General features: G+C 42.1%; 2 protein-coding genes across 3 annotated transcripts in view; both read left to right on the plus strand.

Moving 5' to 3' along the window:
• Positions 1 to 3,995, plus strand: part of ZSCAN2 (zinc finger and SCAN domain containing 2) — a 29,869-nt gene extending 25,874 nt beyond the window's left edge. For both annotated transcript variants that reach the window (XM_020966586.2, XM_020966595.2), the window contains one exon: positions 291 to 3,995. In XM_020966586.2, the coding sequence (XP_020822245.1) occupies positions 291 to 1,732 (1,442 nt within the window). In that variant the 3' untranslated portion in view covers positions 1,733 to 3,995. The remainder of the gene's footprint in view (positions 1 to 290) is intronic.
• Positions 3,996 to 7,098: 3,103 nt separating this feature from the next.
• On the plus strand, positions 7,099 to 19,640 carry LOC110194331 (zinc finger and SCAN domain-containing protein 29-like). Its single transcript, XM_020966574.2, is given in 10 exon segments — positions 7,099 to 8,738; positions 11,272 to 11,479; positions 12,111 to 12,187; positions 12,700 to 12,826; positions 13,033 to 13,794; positions 14,211 to 14,669; positions 15,389 to 15,496; positions 15,852 to 15,982; positions 15,984 to 16,604; positions 16,606 to 19,640. Coding segments are annotated over 10 exon segments (3,165 nt in total). The 5' UTR covers positions 7,099 to 8,336; the 3' UTR covers positions 16,876 to 19,640.
• The last annotated feature ends 335 nt before the right edge of the window (positions 19,641 to 19,975 follow it).

Genomic DNA, 19,975 nt, shown 5'->3' on the forward strand with positions numbered 1-19,975 from the left:
CTTCACCTTTCAACAAAAGCAAAAATTAGACCCATGTACTGACATTTCTAAGCTCTGGAAAAAAAGGAAGATTGTGAGACATTCATTCCTCCTCAGGTGAGATGGTTGTGAGAATAGTTGGGATATCAGTTTGAAGGAAGTAAAGTGGGGATTAAACCCTCTTTAACTCTCAAATCTTTTTATTATCACCAAAAACTTAACTTTAACTTTTTTTCCTACAGTTTCTTTCCTTTTTTAATGAAAGAACTTATTTATAAACATGTTTTTTTTGGTTTTCTTGGTCCTTTCAGATTTTGAGATCCAGAGTGAGAATGAAGAGAATTCAAATCAAGAAATGTTTGAAGCAGTGGAAGAAAATATGATATTATCAGGAAGGCCTGAAGGGGAAGGCATTCAGCATTCTAACTGGGGAAGTGACTTTGAGAGAGACTATGGGATAGAGAGGCCTCAGGGAAATTCCCAAGCAGAGGAATATGGGGAAACTACTTCACAGGACAGGGAAATAGGACAATTCATAGGCCTTCAGGGAACCTATTTAGGTGAGAAGCCCTATGAATGCCCTCAGTGTGGGAAAACCTTCAGCCGGAAATCACACCTTATTACACATGAGAGGACCCATACAGGAGAGAAATACTATAAATGTGATGAATGTGGAAAAAGCTTTAGTGATGGTTCAAACTTTAGTAGACACCAAACAACTCATACTGGGGAGAAACCTTATAAATGCAGAGATTGTGGGAAAAGCTTTAGCCGGAGTGCAAACCTAATAACACACCAGAGAATCCACACAGGGGAAAAACCCTTTCAGTGTGCTGAGTGTGGGAAAAGTTTCAGCAGGAGTCCCAACCTCATTGCTCATCAGCGAACCCACACAGGAGAAAAACCATATTCATGCCTGGAGTGTGGAAAGAGCTTTGGTAACCGTTCTAGCCTTAATACACACCAGGGAATTCACACTGGAGAGAAACCCTATGAATGTAAAGAGTGTGGCGAAAGCTTTAGTTACAACTCTAACTTAATTAGGCACCAGAGAATCCACACAGGAGAGAAACCATATAAATGTACTGACTGTGGACAAAGATTCAGTCAGAGCTCAGCCCTTATTACACACCGAAGAACTCATACAGGAGAAAAGCCCTATCAGTGCAACGAATGTGGAAAAAGCTTTAGCCGGAGCTCAAATCTGGCAACACACCGAAGAACCCACATGGTGGAGAAGCCCTATAAATGTGGTGAGTGTGGGAAAAGTTTCAGCCAGAGTTCTAGTTTGATTGCCCATCAAGGAATGCACACAGGAGAGAAACCCTATGAATGTCTGACATGTGGGGAAAGCTTTAGTTGGAGTTCCAACCTTATTAAACACCAGAGAATCCACACAGGAGAGAAGCCCTATAAGTGCTCTGAGTGTGGTAAATGTTTCAGCCAGCGATCACAACTTGTGGTCCATCAGAGAACTCACACAGGAGAGAAGCCATATAAATGCCTCATGTGTGGAAAAAGCTTCAGCCGGGGATCAATCCTTGTCATGCACCAGAGAGCTCATCTAGGGGACAAACCTTATAGATGTCCTGAATGTGGGAAAGGCTTTAGTTGGAATTCTGTTCTTATCATACATCAAAGAATACACACAGGAGAAAGGCCCTACAAATGCCCAGAGTGTGGGAAGGGCTTTAGTAATAGTTCCAACTTTATTACACATCAGAGAACTCACATGAAAGAGAAGCTCTATTGATGTAGCAAGTATGGGAAAAGTTTGCTATCAGGGAACTGATAGGAGAGGAAAGCTACAAGCACCCTGAAGGCAGTAGTTCTACCAAAAAAAAAAATCTACCTAATGTCCCATTTAAAGGTCCATTTACTTTAATGTTCTATAGAACTTTTTGCCAAAATCTTACCATTGCCCATCCTGATATTTGGAATGCTATCTTGTAGTCTGAAGAGCTCAAAAGAAACAGGACAGGAATGGAAGGTCAGGCAATGTGGATCATGTATCTGGTTCTGCCAGCAATTCGCTGCTTAATCCCCTGTCTCCTTCCCTTGTGCCTAAGATTTCCCTCTGTAAAATAGGGAGAATATTTCCAGGTGTGAGGAGAAAAACATCTGCAAAATGGGTCAGATTGCTCAGAAAAAGGCCATAGATCCATATGAATGCTTGTTCTTTTCCCCAGCTTGGCTGTTGCTATGGTGCCTTCATTCCATTCTGTTGTGCTGCCACTAAATATTTTCTTCTTGGATTTAGTATATTAGGCTACACCTCTAAGGTCAAGGACAGAGATAGGGCAATACAGCTTGTAATGAAAAGAAGAGGGATAGACATCAAGGTCAAGCCCTTTCCATTTCTGGAATATGCCAGAAGCACAGAGAAGGCACATAGAGTAAGTGCAGCCTAAAACTGGGCTGTACTCCACTGAGAGGGGCTGGACCTCCCTACTCTGGAAATTTATGAAGTGAATGTAATTTAACAGGTGCCCACTAAGCTAACCATGTAGTAGCCCTGCCAGAGTAAGGAGGCCACATTGGGGAGTGGAATTGGTTGTTGAGAATATATATCTGAAGGGGTGGAGGCCCGTTTGAGACCTAGTGACTTCTACAATTGGTGGTTAATAATTTTCTTCCTCATACAGTGGGAGACAGTTGATACTTCCCTCACTGCTGGAGGAAACTTTTTTTTCACTTACACCACACACAGATATGTAGCCCTATAATCATTTTATAGTAATTCATTCTATGCACTTGTATTTCCTTATAGATTATTTCTCTTGTATACTCAGCTCTAGAATTCTGTCTAGTTTATTGCATACTAAAAACTTATTTCTAAGGAAGTGCTGGTGTTCATGTCATCTGGTCTGAGTTTAGACCTCTGTGGCTTGTGCCCACTCTTGTGGGATGCTGCTATGGCTTTGTGCCTGTGGGCCCTGAGTCTTGCAGCAATGAAAACAGTGGAAAGAGAACAGCTGAAGGGGGTTATAAGTGGGGTAGAGGACAGGCAGAGAAGGCGTTTCTGGGAAACATGAAGCTGTCTCCCTCTGCACATGGAACCTGGACTTAAGATGAGTCCTCAGGTCCCATGGTCCTTCATTCTTTTAATAAAGTATTCCTGTCCCTCTGCTGACTCAGTCCTTTAACTCATATGGTTCAAAATCACATGTTTCTATATCAGGAAGCCCCAGTCAGTGGATTAGGATTATGAAAACCTACCTAATAAACTAAATCAGTTGTCATTGCTGCCAGTCACAACTCTCCAAACTGTGATGGTTTGCCAGCAGTCCTGATAGGGTGAGGAAGACAGCTGGTATTTATCTTCTTCCTTATTCAGGGACTTGGAATTATCAAAATGCATCACCTGACTCCCAAATTTAGAGACTTTGCCATCATTCTTCAACCTCTTTTCCTGTCCTTTTCCCCCCAAAAATGATCTCACTGACATTTCAGAGAAATGAAAGATAGGTCTAGTTCACAGAAAGTTTTGGGATCCCTGTTGTATGTAGGATTTGCCAACAGGCCTATTGTAGCCCCAACCCATGGAACTAGCTGGCCAGTGGGAACAAATGGATGAGTGTGTTTTAGTCATAACTGTTCCAGAGCCCTACATAGTGCCTTGCACGAAGTAAGTGATCAATAAATATTTGTTGGTTGATTGTTCTCTTAGCCTTTGAGCAGGAGGGAAAAAAAAATCTTAAAGGACAGGACACCAGCTTTCCTTAGCTGTCTGATCATGTAATAGAAGTGTTCCTTCTCTTAGATGATGCATAGTCCATTTGTCGCTGCTTCATTTTCAGCTACAGTTTAGAATTATGACCTGGAAATTGATTTGGGTTTTTTAAAAAATACTTTCTCTTTGGTGTAAGTGTGATTTATTTGGCTTTTGTAAAACACAGCTGGCCCTTAATATTTGTTCATCTGATTGATTTTAACACTGCATTCTTTGTAACTGGCCTTAGTGAATGTATTCAGAGCTAAATATACTAACCAAATAAAGGCACATTGAAACAACATTTTAAATAGTCACCCTACAATTCTATCGTATCTTTAATGGCCAGTATAAACCATTTACCAGTTTTAAAATGTAACTGACAGTATAAGCACATAGCATTCATTTCTCTTCCAAGTCCTCATTTAAATAACCAAAGTCCTCAGACAACAGAGTTGGATTAGATGATCTCTAAGCTTTAGCTCTAAATCCTATAAGGGTAATATAATCCTAATAGCTATATAGAAATGCACTCCTAAGAAAGTCTGCCCTCATTTTTAGTTTTTAGGGTTTGAGGCAAGTTCTAATGAGAGTTTTATATTACGCACTCCTAAGAAAGTCTGCCCTCATTTTTAGTTTTTAGGGTTTGAGGCAAGTTCTAATGAGAGTTTTATATTACCCCAGAATGATTCTGTCAGGTAAAAGATATTGCCAAGTATTGGTGATGGTGACTTGCTGGCCTGGATACTTTACATATAATTGGATATAGAGATTTCTCAATCAAAATGAACCACTGCATGTTAATAAACAAATTATAAAACAACTGCATGTAAAAATAAATTAGCTATATTACTAAATCAGTGAGAAATAGCATGAAGTACTAACTGAAGTATGTCTGCTTAATTTAATCTGTTGATTTTAGTTTTCTGAGAGGTTTTCACCGGTTTATCCATAGTTCTGTCAAAATTATGTTCCACAACTTATGCTAAGGTGCCCTCATGTTTTATCTTCATTAGCACATTTTAAAATGAGATACAGTTCTTCCCAAAGATTGTTCTTTGACAATGACTCTATTGCTCTCATAATGGAGGAACATCCCAACAGTCCCTCTTAAAGAACTGCATATATGCCCAACTACTTTAATAACAAAAACATTAAATATAAACAAATTGAGTCTTTCCATCCTTTTTTTACATACCGCTATACATAATGTTTTTAAATCATCTTAAGATCCTAATGAATCTGTGAATTCCCATAGACATCATTTACACAACCCCCTCTTGACCTCAATTAAAACTTTTTGTTGAATCTTCCCTCACAGTTGCCTCTTACTGCTTCTGCTACCCTTGGTTAAGGGGCAGAGGAACTAGCTAGATGTTTTCTTCCAAATGATCCTGTATTGGCAGTTAGTAATCATGAGGGACCTAGTCTCCCTAGCAGCCAGAAGCTGTAAGCAGATAAATTGTGTTCTACAAAGATGAACTGTCAAGGTTTTGTTAAGAAGCATTCTGAGATGAGATTACAGTTCACTGATTAAGGTAGAACCAGTTTTTTTTTTCCATAACAGAAAAGTCCAATCTGGATGGAACACAGATGTGTACCCTCAGGTATTAATTACTTCAAAACAACAATTCAAAAAATGGTATCTGTTCTTTCTCCTGAAGATATGGGATGAAGTACACACATGAGTTATGTGTGTCTATAGTCTCCATGTTTGACTTTGTTCCCTATCACAATTCCCACGTTCTTTAAAAGACCTTGGAAAACCTGAGGTGCTCCTAGATCAAAAAAGGCTGAATGACAGGGAAAGAAAAACCCAGCACTGGCTTCTTCAATTAAACATGTTCCACAGAAGTTGGATCTTAGTAGCAGAGATCTTAGAATACAAAGGTTAGGTGCCATTCATCCATTTAAATGTTCTGAACATATAGAAATCTTGGTCAAAAGTTCTGAAATGACAAAAATGAACTAATCAGAGGATGTATTGCGAGACTCGGTCTTTTCTGGTAGGGGTAGGAATGTTGATCGACCAGGTGCCTATCACTGGATTGCTTAAGTACCTGATGCTCCGTTCAGTGACCCCCTACACAAAGATGGACTCCAGGACTCCACAAGATTACAGGATTCAGAATTGGAGGCTATCTTAGGGACCACCAAATCCAGCCCTTCACATATCAGTGAAGAAGGAAGGGTCACTGGCTGCAAGAAGACCCTAGGCTGGGAGGAGAGCAATGACAATCACAAGCACTTAGTGAGCACCCGTGCTGTGCCCTGCCCCCTCTGCTATTCCCCTTCTTTAAGTGAGCAGAAAGGACGAGGATGGGAGCCTGACGGTCCAAAAGAGAGGCACCCCGAGCTTGTAACGGGAAAAGAAGAGGAAAAAAAAAAACAACAGTCCTGCTTCTTCTCATCTCCTAATAATTACGCTTTCATTTGTTTAACACTTTACAGTTTTCAAACCACTTTCACATACATTATCTCATTGACCCCTCACCACTGCCCTGTGAGGTAGGCGGCGGACAGGGCTCAGTGTGCCCATAGCATGGATGCGGAAATTGAGGCTCAGAGAGGTGAAAAGATCAGGTCAAGGTGACGAATTAACGGCAGTCAGGATTAGAGCCATGCACATGGCCAACCTGCCACTTTCTGTGGCGCCCTGTTATATGCACCTCACCCCCCTTTTCCCCCTCTGTCTGAAACACTCGGCGAGGGCCGGACCTTCGCTGGGGGCGGCAGCCCCTCTCTCCTCAATCATTCAACCTGGGATCCTAGGATTTAGACACCTCAGCGGTCATTTAGTCCAACCCCCACATTTTACAGACGAGGAAACGGAGGCCAGAGAAGTGGAGCGACTTGCCCATGGTCACACAGCGACTTCGTGGCGGAGCCGACGTTGGAATGCAGCTATCCCAAGTCGGGGGCGCTTCCTCGGCAGCCGGCTGCCTCATACACTGCCTCGGGCCGGGGCCGGGGTCGGAACCGGGTGGCCTCGCTGGTCGCCGGCGCCGAACCGCAGCCCGTTGAACTCACGATTGAATGAAATCGTTACTGGGCGGGGTTCTCCTTCTCAGGCCGGGACTCACCCAGAGGGGCCGGGCTGGCCAGGCCGACCTCGCCTCCTACAAGGCCCCTCCCCGGGACCGCCGCTTTTGAGGGCCAGCCAAGAGAAGAGCCGCGTAGTGGCAACACGACTCTAACGGCCCCGTCCGCGAAACGACCTCCGAGCACCTGGGAACCGTGAAGTAAGAAGCGCCCACCCTTCTCCTCCGGTGATAGGTCCGTGTGAAGTCGCACCCGAACTCACTCTTTCCCCATTGGCTGTTCTTGAGGGGTGAGGAGAGCGCGAGGAGGCTTCTGGGAGACGTAGTTGCTTTGACTCCGCCTGAGTCCTTCGTTTCAGGGTCCGCATTTCCGCTTCCTGTGTTGAGGCGGTTGTGTCTGTCGGCTCGTATCCTTAAGTTGAGGCGGCTTGAGGGGCAGGCGAGGAGGCTGCGGCGAACGCGGGCTCCGCGAAGAGCTGGCGATTCTTCGGGAGTGAGCAGACCTCCCCGCGCGGTGTGGGGCTCCGGCAGCAGCGTGGGGAGGGGACTGGGTCAGTGAGGGCTGGACGCTGCCCAGGCCGCCCGGACACTGCCCTGCGCCCTCAGGCCTGCGAAGGGAGGGGAGGGAGGGGAGGTGGGCTTCTCCGGCAGCAGGCTCCGAGACTCGCCGGGCCCGGGCAGGGAGGGTCCCCAGGGTCAGCACTCCTCCTAACCCTTACTTCCTGGCCCCCGAGAGGTCCCCTCCCCCTTTCCCCCTCTTTTTTCCCGTAGTTTGAGCTGTGGCCGAGGCATGTCATAGTCCCTGGAGTGTTTTTGCGTGCGCTTCCCGCTTCATCAAAGTTAGCTGGCTGGCTCAGAAAGAAGTGGTCCCAAGTGTATACCACGGAACTTCCAGTGAAAGACTGCACATGTTAGCCCAAGGGACCTTTCTCTGTTAGAATTCTCTAGTTTGAATTACAAGTTTAAACATAGAGCCCTTTTTTTCTGCCACTAATTTATTTGAGGGACCTTAGGAAAATCACTTGGCTTCTCTTGACAAACTTTTCTCATATCTAAAAGAAGGGGAATGTACTCTGTTTCCAAAAGTCCTTTCCAACACTAAAAATCTATAATTTTTAGAACCTAGGACCCAAGGAGAACAGGGTATGGAGAAGCTTGGGACAAATAATCAACCTGCCGGTTAAGTAGGCTCTAGAGAGCCTACCCTTTCCTAAAATCCCATGCCCTGTTCAGGTGCTGCTCTCCATGGTGCTTGTGTGTGATCTCAACCTCATTCTGGGTTCCAATTTGTAGTTCTGGGGACGAACATAACTTGGTATCATAATGAAGGGATAGGTAGGGACTGACCTTCCTCTGTTGAAGAAGCCTGGGAAAGGAAGAAACAAGGAGGTATTTTATGCTGCTGTACAAGGATCTGGGATGGGTTAACATCCATCAGTTAATATCTGTTGATGCTATTGTTATGTTTCTCTATACCTAGAGCCCTCTGGAAGAGTTCCACTCAGTGGTGCCTAGCCAGAGGCAAGAGTTAGCTTGCCAGGGAAAAAAAAAGAAAGGAAGAAATCCGACCACAAGGAAAAAGCCTCTTCTTCTTGAACTGGACAATGGCTGTAGTTTTGGACCCTCAGGTCCAGGCTACTCAAACACAAGACGGATTCCTCATAGTGAAACTAGAAGATGATTCCCCCTGGCATCAGGAATCTTTCCTTCATGGAAATGACCAAGGTCCTAAGGCTTCCTGTCAGCGTTTCTGGCAGTTCCAATATCAGGAGGCAGCAGGGCCACGTGAAGCTTTAAATCATCTCCGTGAACTCTGTCGTCAGTGGTTAAGACCAGAGAAGTGCACTAAAGAACAGATTCTAGAGCTGCTTGTGCTGGAGCAGTTCCTGACTGTTCTTCCTAGAGAAATCCAGACCTGGGTTAGAGAACAACATCCAGAGAGTGGAGAGGAGGCAGTGACCCTGGTGGAAAATTTGCAAAGAGAACCTGGCAGGTCAGGGCTGAAGGTGAGAATGGGATCCTTTGTTTCATGAAAATAGAGCTATGTGAGGTATAGCCCTCAGCTGGAGGCAATATAGGTAAAACATGGCTCCTTACTGTTTCATGCTCATTGGGATGATTTTGATGCTTAGATGAAAGGAAATTTTCCTTGCAGTGTTCAGAGAATATGTCCAGGGAATATACAGCATTTTCCTAAATCCTTCTTGCTGTCTGCTGTGAAATGGAAAAACAGCTTGAAAGGTCCCACATCCCATTGTTACCAATGAAAATATAAGTTCCTTGAAGCTGGGGTTGTTTCATTTTTCATCATTAGTGCCTAGAAATGTCTTACAAATAATTCAGTGAATCTGTGATCTTGTTGATGTGAGTATTCCTCTCAGTGGTGCAGATCACAGCCTAACCCTGCCTTATTCTGTGCTACCTTTGTTCATGTTTTCCACAAGGGGTCAACTCAGTGAGTAGTGCTGGGGACCTTCTGCTAGATCTCTTGACATTGCAGGCACCTTCTTCTTACTACATGACCACTTCACCTCTTCTTCTAGTAACATTTCTCTGATGACATCTTTTTAACTGCTTCTCTTGAACAATTCTTCACTTCTGATATGTTACAGAATGCTTATGTCTACCTTTTCTCTCAATGTCTTTGTGTGACTTGCAACTTTAATTCTTTGGAGAGTGGTATTCCATGACTCATACATAAAACAACACCAGAAGAATAAGTGTCTTTAAAAGAAAGGTCTTTTTTTCAGAGAGGACCATGAGTTATTAAAAGCATTGCTCAACTTTCCAGATGGAATCCAGCCCATTCTTCCTCCTGTTCAGTTTTGGGACCAGCTCCCTGTCCACCTTCAGTATCTTTTAAGATGTATGGCACTGATAGACTGCTTCTGTTGTCCATTTGGCTATATGTCATTGTCTGGACAATGGGTATTATTCATCCATTTTGTTTTTTTTATGTTAGGCCAAACACTTTTGAGTGATTATGGTTCTCATTTAGAAGGTTCTGCAGTGTTCCCAGGTTTGATATAATCATCCACAGACAGGAACATATGGAATCCCTCTTTCATTTGGACTCTGTAATGGACATTCTCCATGATGATGGCAACACAGTTGGCAAACATACATCTACCTTTTTATGCTTCACTGAATATCAGTAATCAGTGTCTGAATAAATTTACCTTTCCTCTCCCCTCTCATCCTTTGCAATAGATGTTGAGACATAAGCTGCAATTATTATGGTATTCTTTTTACAAATACTTATCATGAATGCTGCAAAAATGAATGACCAAATGCTCCATGAAATAATGTTTCTTGTTTCCTTTGGATGCACGATAAAACCAATTCTCCCAACTTTTTTACTTATATTTCTAAGAAAAGCCTAAACACAATCCTTCCATTTAATTACAATTTCTTTTTGTCTTCTTGTTTCTTTGATATTGAGTATGTCAAGATTGGCATGATTGAGTTCCTCAACGAATATGACCATTCACTATCAATGAACAAAGATCTCACATTTACAGTATCAATAGCTAAACTGATGTTTAAAATTTAAAAATTATGTGATTCTTAGTACTTTCTCCCTGCTCCCTTTTACACCATTCTGCTACCATCATTGCTGAAGGAGAGCACCATATAGGAGTGGGGTCCTTTTGTTATGTTCCTTTGTTTCATAGGTAGTCATGAAAAAAAGAATTTCCAAATGGCCAGCCTACTGGCAAAAGCCTTTATACATTTAGCTAATTTGGTCCTGGGAAAGTAGAAGGCCTATTATAGGGATCATCTGTCAAGTCCTTCCAGTCTGGTAGAACCTGCCAGAACCATAATCTTTAGGAACTCAGAGTCACTTCCTTGGCACAATGAGACATCACAATAGAATTTTATGGAAGGTCTTGTACTTTGTAGACACTTCCTAAATATTAAATGGAATTGAAGGAGAGCTTTGTAAATGGCATAGAGTCCATTTCTTGGGATAACTGTACAAGTAACAGTTCCTGCCACACGTAGCCTGAAGAAAAAAGCTTAAAACAGCAGCTCGGTGCCTTAATAGATAGAGCCCTGGACCTGGACTCAGGAAGACCTCAGTTCAAATCCTGCTTCAGACACTAGCTATGACCCTGGGCAAGTCACTTAACCTCTGATCTGCATCAGTTTCCCCATCTATAAAATGGGGATAATAATAGCAGCTAAGTACAGTGAAAACACTGAATCCTACTAACATTTCTGTACATCACTTTACTATTATTGGTATGGCTATTTAAGGGATACTCAAAGCAGTAGGAATAGATGTCAGGAAAACTGGGTAGACAAGTTGCATGGCACCTGATTTTGCTGAACCTGATTCTGGCAGAAGTGCTTGTAGCTACTCTTGGATGTCTCTATATTATTCGCTGATAACTTAAAGATTTTCAGTAAGCCTGGTTTTCTCTTTTTATCCTAGGGTATCCTACCTAGAATAGTTTGGATGGTTATATTTTAACTTACAAGATTTGCCCACTTTTAGCAGGCTTTGCAGTGACAGGAATTGTGGGCTTTTCCTAGGTCCCAGTCGTTATGAAAGGGCAGGAAGTACTCACAGAGATGGTAACAGCTGCAGGATCAGTACCCAATTCACTAAGTATCCATCTGAAGCAAACACAGACAAAATCCAAATGTACACTCCAGGAGAATGCAGAGAGATTACACCTAGGACCAGAGAAAGAGCTGAGCTGTGATCCTAAGATAGAGCCCCATTCCCTTCAGGACAGTGGTAAGTAACTAGAAGAAAAGAGGGAACCCTTTTTGGAGGTTAATGGAGTTGTGAGAACCTGGACAGCTTTGAGAACAGAAAATGTGTGATGGGGACATTTTCCTGCCTTTTGGAAAGAATTGTGTACAAAACTAGTACCTTTATTTGAATCTTTAGAAATTCAGTTTGTAGACCTCCAGTAGTCTCTATAAGTAGTTAAAGAGGACGAACTGTTCTTTAATCTTGTGAAGTTAGTGTATAGATCCCAGATTGGGAAAGGGAAGTGGGAGTTGGAAGGGGAAATGGAAGGGTGGCAAAGGCTATATAGTCCCAATAAATGAGGGTGGGCGGGGAACCCAGGCCTGGTTAGTGGCAGAGCCACAGGATAAGCTTGCAATAATTCTCAGTCGTGTTATAGAACTATACAAGTGACAGGTGTGTCACAGAACTAGGGGAAAAAATGGTTGGAAGTGGCAAAATCTTTATTAACATCCCTTAGATATTTCTCACTTCACTTTTTCACCAAATCCCTTTAACAGAAAGAGGCAATAACAGAAATAGTTTATGTCCTCCTTTTTAAAGTCATCTAGAAGTATTGCTACATAAAAAGGGTTGGAAACAGTTATAATCTAGTGATTCTTTTTTTCTTTAGCTCTGCCTACTTCTCCGGTGCTTGATCTTCCTGCAGAAGCAAGTAGCAGTAACCAAGAGATGGTGGGCAGGTCCCAGGTAAGCTGCTATTTTCTCTTTGTCTTATCACTGCTATTTGAATATGGTCCTATGCCATTCCTTCCTGTTTACCCCATGAGGAATATTGCTCCAGTTTCCCTCTCTCCACCTTCTTCAGGACCACCCCACCCAGTGATTATATTTAGTACACAAGACTGACTGTCCTGGAAAATAGGTTTCAAAATTTCATTAGCCTACAAAATGTGTCCTGAACCTTCTTACATAGACATTAGTATCCTTAATGGAAAAAAAAAACAGAATCAAAGCTAAGGAACATGTTCTTACTTTTTATGAAAATTCTTATTTTCCCACACTGACTGCTTAGGTTTTGGGCTTGTGCAAATTTGCATGATTGCTTTAAATTACTGGATGCTTCTTCATTCCTTGTGTGTTTTTTTCACCCAAGAGGCTTGCCACACTCAGAATTGTAAATAAATGTCCTGTTGGACAGGGCAATTATATTTTTCTAGAGTCAGTCATTTCAGAGCAGGACAATTTTTTCATTATTCCAGGAGCTGGTGACTTTTGGAGATGTGGCCGTATATTTCTCTCAGGAGGCACAGGGACAGTTGGACCCAACTCCACCAGACCTCTTGCAAGATCAAACTCAGGAGAATTATGAAAATGGTGTCTCTCAGAGTAAGAACACACTTCCCTGTTAAACTTTTAAATTATTATGCTTCAGTAGGACTCATCTCCTTAGAACTTTGACAGTGTTTTCTTTTAATCACAAATAAGAAAGAGACATCCATCCCCTGCCTTCCCCTTGGCACAGAGGACATTAAAAAACCCAGTAAGTTCTTGATCAGCACAAACCACTATGTTCTCTGTTTCTTTGTGAACAGGATTTCCAGTTCCCAGACCCAATATGATCTCCCAGTTAAAGCAAGAGGAGAAACTGCAGAACCCAGATCTTCAAGGCTCTAAGGAGAAGGAAAATTCAAAAGATTCTCAATTAGGTGAACAAGCAAAATTTGTTCAAGCAGCAGTAATGAAAAAAGTCAAACACTGGGAAGATCTGGAGCATCAGGGCTTGGAAGATGAGAAGGTGGCAGGTGTACACTGGGGCTATGAGGAAACCAAAATCTTCCTAGGGATTCTCAGTGAGTCTTGGATTTATGAAAAACTCCGAACTTGTCACCGGAACCGTCAGGTATACCGGATTGTGGCCAAGAGACTACGTGAGCGAGGCTTCCTCCGGACTCTGGAACAATGTCGATATAGATTTAAAAACCTTCAGACAAACTACCGCAAAGCAAGAAGCACCCACACCCCAGGAACCTGCCCCTTCTACGAGGAGATGGATGCTCTGATGAGCCCCCGTATTGCTGTCACTGCCCTAGAGGTGGAAGGGGATGTCCTTGGGCAGGGGGACCATGATGTTGAAACTGAAGAACTCGAGAGGGATAGTTGGGAACATGAGGAAATAGCTGTGGCAGGGGTTGTGTTAGAGGGTGGATCCAGGGAACTGGACCTGGTCCATCCAGCAGCATCTTTGGAAGAATTGAAATCAGGGGCTATAACAGAAGATTCTGATGGTGATGAATTGGGTAACGATAAAACATCTGAAAGCCCTGGTACCCCAACCCTGTTTCGGAGTGCCACGGGTAAGAAGAATGTGTCAAGAGCAGAGTTGGGAGTTCCTGGGTTTTCGTGAAATTTGGTGATATATTCTTGTCCTAACCTCATATTTCAGAAGAGTCATAGAATCAGGGCATTATTAATAGTAGGTAGTAGGAAGGCATGTGGGCCAGAGTTATGTACATGTACAAAAGTCTTCATTCCTAGGACTAGTCAGAGTACTCATTACATCAGAATAATTTATGTAAGTAAAAACAAATTCACATCTTAGATAGACTACCAAAAGTCTAATCTTAGGAAACAATTCTAATCTGATTATTTTTTAGGAAGTCATTACTAAAAAAGATTAGAGGGGAATTGGGGTGGGGGAGTATTCTGAAAACTTCTTCTACTGACCGTATAGTACACAGCCCTTTTTTGACAGGTCTAAACTTTTCTCTAGGAGTGCACTGGGGATATGAAGAAACCAAGATTTTTCTGGGGATTCTTGGTGAGCCTCATATTTATGAAAAACTCCGGACCTGTCACCGGAACCGTCAAGTGTACAGGATTGTGGCTGAGCGTCTTCGTGAATGTGGTTTCCTCCGAACTCTGGAGCAATGTCGTTACAGATTTAAAAACCTTCAGACACACTACCGAAAAGCAAGAAGTGGCCACACCCCAGGGACCTGCCCCTTTTATGAAGAGATGGATGCCCTGATGAGTCCATGGACTACCATTACTCCCTTTGATGTCCTAGAAATGGCAGGGGGTCTTCTAAAGGAGAAAGCAGAATCCAAGGAGAGCACTGGCTGGGAGAACCACGAGACAGTAACAGAAGATGGCAACCATGTGGAAGTGGAGGCATCACCAAAGGCGCTCAAGAACTTTAAGTCACAGGATCTATTTCAGAATCCCAGTGGTAAACAACTCTTTCTATGGGACCCTATATCCATTGCCTAATGGTGGTCTTAATGTAGAGAGGCATGATGTAGGCATTAGGAAACATTGGTAGTAGTCCTGACCCTGCTATTGATCTCTGTTAAGAACACTATTTGCTTACTGGGTGGGAAACTAATCACTTTTTTAGTACAGTGGTCCTGATTATAAGCTGTTGACCTCTCATCATCAAAATGTTCCATATACAAATCTTTCTATTGGCTCAGAAGCTATCCTGGGTGAATCACTAAAATTCCTAGGGGCTGTGGGAAGTCTGATACTGGGACAAACAAGATTTGCTTTTCTCAGTTCAAGCATGTCATCATGGCTCTTACTGATAGAAATGAAAACTACAGGAGCAATGGGGAATGGGTTAAGAGGGTCACTTTATTGAGTAGAGATAGAAATTTTGCAGTTTCTTGCTTCCAAAGTACCTGACAAGCACTGGCATAGGTATTGTATTGCACAAATGTATAATTTTCCTCCATTTCCTAAATCCTAACTTCTGCCCATATGCCTTCAGAATGCAAATGTTTACTACATCTTTAATCATAGTCTATGAACTTTCTATCTATACACCAAACTTTCCTAAGTTTTCCTAAATTTTTTTTCTTATGCTTTTTCATACTTTCTATGGAGAGGAGACCTCAGAATAAGTTCTAGAGAAGTTTCATGGGAACTCGTTTGCTTTTTCTTGAGCAGAACTTCCCATTCCCAAGCCAGATTCAAACTCCAGGCCAGAGAAGGGGGAAGAGCTATGGAATGTCAATCTCCCTGATTCTAAGGAAATTCAGAGAAGTCCCCACACAGGTAAGAACAAAGAAACAACCAAACCTGTGGTTGTGAACCACAAGATTTATTTTATAAATAGGCAGCAGCTGCACTTGCTTTAGTCCACCACTGCCAAAATGACACAGAGAAGAATGTTAACAGGAGAAAGGAATGCCCAAAAAAGATCTACTCCACCATTCTTGAGGCTTGTACCTAGGACAATGGCCGTGTATAGAACTGGGCTGAATTTGTAATCTTCTTGTCATTGAGCACTTACTGAGCATTCAGTGGACTCATGCCAGTGTTTTAAATGCTACATACTTCATCCACAGACTGTTCTTACTCCCTTCCATTCAGGAGATCAGTAATATCTATTTTCTACTCATTTTTTCAGATTTGGAAATGAGCAATGAGAAGGAGGAGAATCTGAGCCAGGAAATTTCTGAGGAAATAGCACTACATGCAGCATTACTGGGAAGCTCCAAAAGAAATGTTTCCCATTATCTTAATTGGAGGAAAGCCTGGGGAAAGCGAATACAGAATTGAAAGACCATGGGAAATGCTCCCAGGGGAGGCACAAGGGCCACCATCTCCTCACAAAAGAAATCTGGGCAATTTTATAGGTCTTCAGGGAACCTACATAGGAGAAAACCCAAACACATGTTCTGAATGTGGAAAAAACTTCAGTCAGAGCTCACACCTTGCTGTACATCGATTAGCTCACGTTGGGGAAAAGAAATCATATAATTGTGATGAGTGTGGTAAGACCTTTGGTCGAAGTTCACATCTTATTTGCCACCAGAGAATCCACACAGGAGAGAAGCCTTACAAATGTCCTGAATGTGGAAAAGGCTTCAGTGATCACTCTAACCTCACAGCACATCAAAGAATCCATACCGGAGAAAAACCCTATAAATGTGGTGAGTGCTGGAAAAGCTTCAATCAAAGCTCAAGCCTTATTATGCATCAGAGAATTCACACAGGAGAAAAACCCCACAAGTGCAGTGAATGTGGAAAAAGCTTCACTAACAGCTCACATTTCAATGCTCATTGGAGGACTCACACAGGTGAAAAACCCTACCAGTGTCCTGAATGTGGGAAAAGATTTAGTAAGAGTTCTACCCTCACTAGCCATCAGAGAATACATACAGGAGAAAAAACCCTATGAATGTCTTGAATGTGGAAAAAGTTTCAGTGATCGTTCAAATCTCATTACACATCGACGAATTCATACAGGAGAGAGACCCTATAAGTGTGGTGAGTGCGGGAAAAGCTTCAATCAGAGTTCAAGCCTTATTATACACCAGAGAATACACACAGGAGAGAAACCCTATGAATGTAGTGAATGTGGCAGAAGGTTTAATAACAGCTCACACTTTAGTGCACACCGGAGAACTCATATGGGAGAGAAACGCTGACTGGCACCAAATGTTAGAGAAATATCAGTAAAGCTTCAAGTTTTACATACCAGGTAATCAACCCCAAAAGAAAAGTTTCTGTTGTATTTAATTCTGTACCACATCTGAAAAAAACTGTAGCAGTTAAGGTTCACTACCCAACAGAAATAATGTTTCTGTTTTATTTAAATGTGCACTTGTCTTAGAAAATATGCTTCAGGATTCTCTTAAATGCTGTTGAAGCTGAAGCCATGTTTCCAAAGCCATTAGAGACCAGAGTTCTTTTCTGACTCAGTCACCATCTCACTGTATGGCTCCTGTATGACTTCCATAGCTTCCACACCTTGGAAATAGGAAGAGGGCAGTTCTGTCCTTGAACACCCTCCCTGCCTGGAGAGAGGAGTGGCATTATCACCATCAGAGAAGTGACAATAATGGTCATATAACCTAGCTGCAGAGCAGGACTGTGGACCCACACTGAGTGTGCAATTATCACTGCCCAGCATCACTTGAAGGACATGAAAGAGAGACCACATCTAGAGTCTCTTTCAGTGCTAGAAGTTGGTGTTCTCTAAACTACTACAAACACCACCTGCCAGCTTGGTTTTTCTTTATTTAATGAGGGATGGCTATGAGTAATGGTACTATATTTAATTCAAGTCAGTAGCCATCATAATAAGTGCCTACTACATACAAAGCACTGCACTATGCACTATAGGTAGGAGGTGGAAGAAATGCAAAAATAATTGTTCCAAATTACAGCTGTGCTTCTATAATGTTGAAGAATTATATTCTTTGGTCTGAAACCTGGTGTTGTGCCTAAAATAAGGTAACTAGGTTATATAGAAGAGACAAAGTGGATGGTTTCTTGAGATGTGGTAAAGAGTTTCCTGGAATGTGTCCTGAGCAATAACTAAAAAGTACAGTGTCTTTAAGAAGTGACGTAGTTTTTTAGGCCTTTGAGTACCCTGGACCATAGATAGGCTGAATTCTCCTTTTCCTCCCATCAAATCCCATGATTGCTACCTGTGTGTGCCTCATTGCTAGTCTCACCAAACATCAAGATGAAAGGAGTCAGGATGGGCTCAGCATGTGAGATCAGGTGTCACTTCCAGAAAGATGAAAAATTCTGAAGGTGAAGCTGTTTCCATACCCTGCCTCTGGGAACCTGAAAATTTTTAGAAAGCTTCAGAACCACAACAAGTTCCCTTTGTCTTAATAAGACAGAATTCTATTTTCTTCTTGGTTCATTTCTCTATTCCAGTGCTGCTGCAGTTAGCCATAAAAGATCAATCATCTCTATCCAATTTTTGTCTGCACCTATCAGTATAGTGGAGCAGCTAGGTGGTGCCGTGGATAGAGCACTGGGCCTGTGTTCAAATCTGGCCTCACGACACTTACTTACTAGTTGTGTGACCCTGGACAAATCATTTAACCTCGTCTATAAAATGAGCTGGAGAAGGAAATGGCAAACCACTCCAGTATCTTTGCCAAGAAAATCCCAAATAGGATCATGAAGAGTCAGACACAACTAAGCAATAACAAAAATGAAACCAGCATATCCCCTGCCATTCTTCTCCCAGTATATTAGTCTTCATTTTACTAATCTAAGAGAATGCAATATCTATGAATATTTGTACGCTCCCAAGTTATCAATTTCTTTTAGGCCTCAGGCATATTTGGACAAATGCTTGCTCTTTTTTTTTTTGCCTTGAGAAATTTTAAAATGTCTCCTCCATCTGGGATATGAGAAAGTGGGAGGTCTGGGGATCCCAGAAAATGTGCATATGTTTTCCAACTTTTCTACTATTGTAGGAACAATAGTTCTATGTGGCCAGAGAAATTCTATAGAGGCCATTAACATTCTTATCTTCATTGTGACTAAATTAAATGGCCTCCTTTGTGATGGTCACATGAAAAAAACAAACCACATTCTCAAAGGAACTCTATCTGGGGCTGCTGACCAAAGTTAACGCTAGAAAAGACATGGGGGGAAAAAATCATCTGTGAAGAGTTACTTTCCCCAAAGATGTAATATGCTAACCTCCTGACTGAAGATGAAGCAGTGACTAACCTGAAAGGGCTGTAATCTGCAGAAATATGTGTGATAAATTCCCTTTTAGCAAGATAGAAAACCAGCTGTCTCTATTTGTGGGAAACCTAGAGTGCCTGGGGAATTAAGTAATAAGTTCCTGGTCTAGACAGAATAATTTAGTTTGTTAAGTTTCATGCAATTCTCAAGCTGCACAATTCTGTGATAGGGACAGCTTGGCCTACACTCCAGATCTTACTCACAGTTCTGTTTCTGATTCTTTCCTGCTGGGTGTCCATGAAGCCAAGGTAAAAAGGTTTAGAAGGGAAACAGTTTTGTTAGGTCACTGTCCCTACATACCCAGGATCCAAGGAAGGGTCAGAAACTAACTGAAATTCCTCTCATTATCATATAGCACTAATAATGCTTCAGCCTTAACTTCCCAAGTCTGTTCTACCTTGGTGAGGTAAAAGTTTGTCATTCTCAGAATTTCCTTGGTGCTTCTTCATATCAGAATTTTAGCTCCCTTCAAAATAAGAACAAGCAGCTAAATGAGGTCTCCCCATAAAACACTGGTAACAGAGGGACTTAAGTTATGGGAATCAACCTACTTGCTTCAATGTTTGACCAGCTATTTTTGCCTGAGGTTCTTGAGTGGTTTCATGAAGGCTTTCTGTTGGGAAAAGACATACTTATGTACTAAAACAAAGTCATAATACTTTCCTACTATTAGAAATACAGTATGTAAATTATATCCTTGAGTTAAGTGTTTCATGTTGAATTACATACATAGTACTGTCCATAACTAAAACAGATAGAAAGCCTCTTTTATGAATAATTGAGTATTTGAAGATCTTCCTCAAAACCCACTGAGGACTGAGATGTCCTTTAAAAATTTAAACATACTTGAAAAGAGCTACCATGTTTTATTACAGAGCATCTCATGGTAAGAAATACTAGGTTGGGTAGAACAATATGACCAGTTTTTTTTTTGTGAGGCAACTGGGGTTAAGTGACTTGCCCAGAGTCACAAAGCTAGTAAATGCTATGTGTCTGAGGCAAGATTTGAACTTGGGTCCTCCCAACTCC

Source organism: Phascolarctos cinereus, unplaced genomic scaffold (assembly GCF_003287225.1).
Source record: "Phascolarctos cinereus isolate Bilbo 61053 unplaced genomic scaffold, phaCin_HiC Scaffold_3;HRSCAF=262, whole genome shotgun sequence".
Classification (NCBI taxonomy): Eukaryota; Metazoa; Chordata; class Mammalia; order Diprotodontia; family Phascolarctidae; genus Phascolarctos; species Phascolarctos cinereus.